Below are 5,273 nucleotides of genomic sequence, written 5' to 3'. Positions count from 1 at the left end.
GCATTCATTTTATATCAATTTACTATTTTTTTTGTCCCTCGTCTTTAAAGATCCAAGAGGAATAGCTGATTCATTTTGTTTAGAGTAAAATAAAACGTGAACAAATCTACTTACGTTTATATTTTTGAAAGTAAGAAAAACAACGAGGCATTTTTTTAAAATAATTAATAAAATAATAGTATAGTAATCCACTTTCTCATTGTGTACTCACATGAAAAGGAGGCAATTTCAAAAATGTTTTTAATCTTCTTAGGTTGGAAGCAAAACCGGAAATGATATCTACGTAGTTCTCCTGGAAAATATTGCTTCTTTGATTCATGTATTTCGTTATGAATGAAAAAAAAATAGCAGGAAAAACAAATGACAACAGAACAGAAGACTTTATTCCTTACCTGTATCAATGTGATATGCATTTTAGATCCATGCGAATATAATTTATTGGAGATATCTCTTTTTGTTGCTGCTGATGGAAAAAGCATAAAAAGGTTTCTTCTTCCTGTTCGAACTGCGCATGCGCAGACATTTCTCAGACTGTTGACAAATGTGTGCGAGACCTCTGTCCCGTTGAAGATTTGTACTCTAAATGTAATAAAATGTAACTTTGCTGGACTCTTCTGGACCAGGTGTTGACTCGGGCGGGTTCTTCATGAAGTTGTGAGCGCGGTAAGCTTTCAAACTGAACAAGCTGCGTGTTTTATGAGCCGACGGGGAGCCGAGAGGCATTTAAATGGTTAGCTAAGAAGTTAGCTCCAAGCTAGTGGACGGTGTGTGGCCTTAGCTTGTTTTAAAGCAGCGTTTTAATCTTCTGACATGTCTGTGCGTGTTGCTGAAGCTTTAAGGTGTATCTGTGGCGTCTGTACTGTGTTCATGAAATATAATATATGGATTTGGAAGTAAGAAAATAACACAGCAGTTCATAATCTGATCAGGAATGTCTTTTAATTGGCTCCTGCTCTGCTGGGTTTGGGCTGGTTTTAACTGTTGCTCCTCATAAACTCGGAGATTAGCCCAGTTTAACGTGTCAGAGCTGCACCAGTTTAAGCTGCTGTGGTTTTGCGTGACAGAACCAGTCTGACCGGATTTCTGTCTGCACTCTGTGGCTGGACAGCCCAACAGGCTCAATGAATGAGGCAGATCATGTGTTGAACAGGCCTCGGGTCCTGACACAGGTTGGCTTGTTTCTGCTTCAATGGGAATGTTATGTTTCCATAAATCTGGGGAATAGTTGGAAAGATTCACCAGGCAGCTCATATCCTACATAAGCTGGTTAAAAAGAGAAAATAAAGCCTTCTGAGGAATGTTAGTGTTAAGATATTAGACATTACCATCAGGTATTCCATGGCCTGTTTATTTATTTTTATTTTATTTCTCCATTTTAATATTTTAAAATGGTGTTGATCAGTAGTTTTCCACATTTTATGATTGTGTGTTTCTACTTACTGGCTGCTTTTACGCTTATTTAAAGTCCCCTATTTTGTATTACAACTAATATTGTAAATATAATTGTTTTATTGCTTGCTATGCTAGTTTTCTGGGACATAACAATTCGTCAGGAATTAAATATTCATATATATTCATATTCTATTCGTAAGCAGAGCTTGCATTTCAACAATTTAGCCATGAAGCTATTATTATTATTATTAGCACTACTTTTTAAATTGCTTTGATTGTTCTTTGATTATTGAAACTAGTTTTTAGAAAATCTGGGGTTGATTATATCAGCTGCAGTTTCTTCCTGTTTTCTGTTTTTCCGAGCTTCCTTCAGTCACTAGATGATGATTACTTTCCATCCTGCAGAGGAGCAGAAAACATCAGACTTCCCTGCCAGAAACAGACTTTGACATGTTGCTGGTCCAGGCTGCAAACAGCAACGTTTTTATTGAATTGTTCTTCAACAGAACCAGTCAGAACCAATCCAACTGAGTTGCAACAAAGGACCGTTTGTTTTTGATGATATAGGAAATAGTTTAGCTGCTTTTTCTCTGCTTGACCAGAAAAAAGAAGATAATATTTTCACAGGAGCTTGTAAAAAAAAAAACCTAGATATTTTTAATCTAAATGAAGTTTTTCCTTACATTTAAAACCCAGTCAGCAGGTATATTGAATATATTTAGTTTCATATCTGAGATTTTGTCATTCCACCAGCAGCTGGTTTAACATCCTGCAGGAGTTTCTCTTCTGTCCAGCTTGGCTCCTGTCCCAGCGGTCACATGACCCACATGGCTCACCTCTGACCTCAGCGTTTCTGCTGAGCTCACTTATCTGATTCCCTCACATGGTGATGATGAATATTTAAACATGAGAGTCTTTGTTAGCTGCTCTGGTGTTTCACTCCAGAGAACCGTTTGGATCCTGTCAGAAACAAAGTTATATGGATTGTATGATAAATATATAACTATGATATTTGATATAGATTGAATTACAAAAATATACAGTTTTCTATTTTCCTGCACAAGTTCAAACCAGACACTGTGCATGATGCTGCCACCACTGTTGGTTCAGCTGCAAAGAGAAACGACCGGCTGGCTGTTCGTTTGAAAGTTTAAAAATAAATTCTAGATCCTTTAAGATAAACTTTCATGAACGTGATGAGCGCAGGGAAGGTTTGGGCCTCTGAGGGAGTAAATGGAAAACTGGAAACTGGAAACTGCATCAGAGAAGGAAGTTAATGATCAAACTGTTCCTCCAGAACCACAGATGGAAAATAATTGTTAAATGGATTCATGGTCCAGCCGTGTTCCCATGTGAACGCACGTTTGGTGTTGGAAAAAAAAAAATATTTGACAGGCTCTTTGTTAATTTTCTCACCATTTATAATAATCAGCATCAGTAACTCCTGTGTAAGCATTTTGGACAGGAGGATTAATGACAGAAATTACATCAGAACCAGATTAATTCATTTAAACATCCAGAAGGAACAATAACTAGTGAAGCACCAATCACATTTCCTTTGAGGTTTTTATCAATTTCATCCGTTTCTGATTACAAATTGTAATGACGAGAACACATAAAAGGAAAAGAGAGAAAACATTTTAAACACAACATAAAATGGACCAATTACAAGATAATCCCCATTTAAGTGTCCATCTTCCCTAACCCTCTTTAATGTATTAATATTGTTTGCTGTTGGTTTGAGTTATTATGGACCAAAATGAGTTGAGTTTAGAAAACCATGTGTTTGTTTCATGTGAGAACAGATCAGTAAACTACGCCTCTGCTGAGGGTTTATGAAGGACTCAAACCAACAAGGATGATTCAGACTGGGTAGAAAAACATTGAATGTTTCTTTATTTGAGCTGCGGGACGTTAATCTGATTAATCTGGTCTGTTTCTCCTAGAAATACCTGAACAGCAGCCCTTTGTTGGAATGTGAAAGAGAAAGCTGACTTCCTGTGTGTGTGTGTGTGTGTGTGTGTGTGTGTGTGTGTGTGTGTGTGTGTGTGTGTGTGTGTGTGTGTGTGTATTCCAGGCCTCTAATCAACCATGCTGAAATGGTTTTCTGGGGAAGAGGGAGAGCCCGGCTCTGCTGTAAGTCCTGCATTTACATCATTTAAAAGCAAACTAAAAGAGCAATAAAATGAAATAAAAATATCATTCAGTTATAGCTTTGGTTCAGCTGTCCTGCAGATTGTAGGTGCATTTCTGCTCCAGATGGTGAATTCCCTCATCAGCTCCGGTCTTTCAGCTCCGACTCGGAGCAGCGATGCACCGCTGCAGGATGGCAGCTCTCCAGTTCTGGAGCATTAAAATGATCTGATACTTTTGATCTGCTGCATTTTTACAACCAGCTTTCACCAGCAGTGATAACTTTTGAAGCTCCAGGTATTTCTGACATCATACCTGCAGGTTTATCTGTGTTAACGTTGAGCTTAATGTCCAGATTAACAGGAATCAGTCAAACTGCTGAGCTGGTGCGTTTTACTGAGCTACAACTTCCTGTTTGAATCCCATTCAGCTGTTTTCAGTATGAAGGCAGTCATTCATAACATCGTTCAATTGTTATCAGAAGAGAAAAGGCATATTGAAATGCTGTATTTGCTTTATTCAGAGCAGCATTTAGAAAGAAATGTAAAATGTATGTATTTAATCAGAAGTTTATTCCTGTGCTTCAGTTTGAACTGAAGCTCAATGTAAAGTAGAAAGTTTGCTGCATGTTTCTCACTCTCAACATCTGCCATAAATTCTCAGGGAACTTCAGCATTTATATTGAAAAGGATGAAAAACTAAAGTCTGGAAACCTGAAGTAGAAACCTGTCAGTTATTCTGATTATTTTCACTGCATTTCTATTAGAAATCAGAATAAAGAATCAATAAGTTCTTAGTACTATGCTTTGGTTAGATAAAGTTTTATCCAGAATCAGACTGATCTGTGTGTTTTCTCGTTCCTCCTCAGGGCGCCGGCTCCCCTCGCGGCGCTGCTGCAGCTTCTGTTGGCGCTGCAGAACTTCCTGTGGAGGAAATGGCGGAGCGGCTGATCCAGACGGAGCAGCTCGTCTCCCAGCTGAAGGAGCTGATCCGGGAAAAAGACGCCGCGCTTCGCTCCAAAGACGACCAGCTCAAGGTGAGGGCGGCTCCCCGCCAGGCTCCGCCCACAACCTGGTGCCGGATTAGGTTAACCTTTAACCCCTGGAGGCAGAGTCCAGCAGTCACTAGGAGACGGGATGTGAGATAAGAACTCAGTGAACGTTTGATCTGAACGCCAAAACAAAGACAAACCATATTAATTAATATTGATTATCCTCCATATTTAATGCAGCTGATTGTTCCTCTGACTGGAGGTGATTTATCGTCTCTGTGCCTCAGGGGGAGAAGGAGGCGTGTGAGGCCAAGCTGTCCAAGCTCCGCCTCCAGAACAAAGCCAAGGTGACGTCTCTGACATCACAGCTGGAGGAGCTGAGGAAGCAGCAGGGAGAAGCCGGAACGCCGACCCACAGCAAGAAGGTCTGGGAAAAGACAGGATCTCTGCAGACACATGAACTGTACAGATTTAATTCAGTTTTGGTGTTTACCTTTTATTATTATTTTTTAGATTTTACTATTTAATTTTTTTGTTTTACTTTAAAATATGTTACAGTTGTTATTTTACTACATATTCTAGTACATTAATGTTGTATTTTGCTCATATTTAATATTTAATCTCCAGTTGTTGTTTTTTACTTTGGTTTTATTTTTGTCTTCAGGTTTATTTACTTTTTTATCTGTTTTATTTACATAATGATGATCGTGATGATGATGATGATCGTGATGATGATGATGATCGTGATGATGATGAT

General features: G+C 38.7%; 1 protein-coding gene across 7 annotated transcripts in view; it reads left to right on the top strand.

The window, feature by feature from the left end:
- Positions 1–518: 518 nt before the first annotated feature.
- Positions 519–5,273, top strand: part of LOC103151135 (golgin subfamily B member 1-like) — a 37,722-nt gene continuing 32,967 nt past the window's right edge. For all 7 annotated transcript variants that reach the window (XM_016681202.1, XM_016681203.1, XM_016681201.1 and 4 more), the window contains exons 1-4: positions 519–663; positions 3,470–3,528; positions 4,394–4,561; positions 4,804–4,941. In XM_016681202.1, coding sequence (XP_016536688.1) covers positions 3,484–3,528; positions 4,394–4,561; positions 4,804–4,941 — 351 coding nt within the window. In that variant the 5' untranslated portion in view covers positions 519–663; positions 3,470–3,483. The remainder of the gene's footprint in view (positions 664–3,469; positions 3,529–4,393; positions 4,562–4,803; positions 4,942–5,273) is intronic.

This window comes from Poecilia formosa, unplaced genomic scaffold, assembly GCF_000485575.1.
Source record: "Poecilia formosa unplaced genomic scaffold, Poecilia_formosa-5.1.2 Scaffold272, whole genome shotgun sequence".
NCBI lineage: Eukaryota > Metazoa > Chordata > Actinopteri > Cyprinodontiformes > Poeciliidae > Poecilia > Poecilia formosa.
This window is presented reverse-complemented; position numbering and strand designations above follow the sequence as displayed.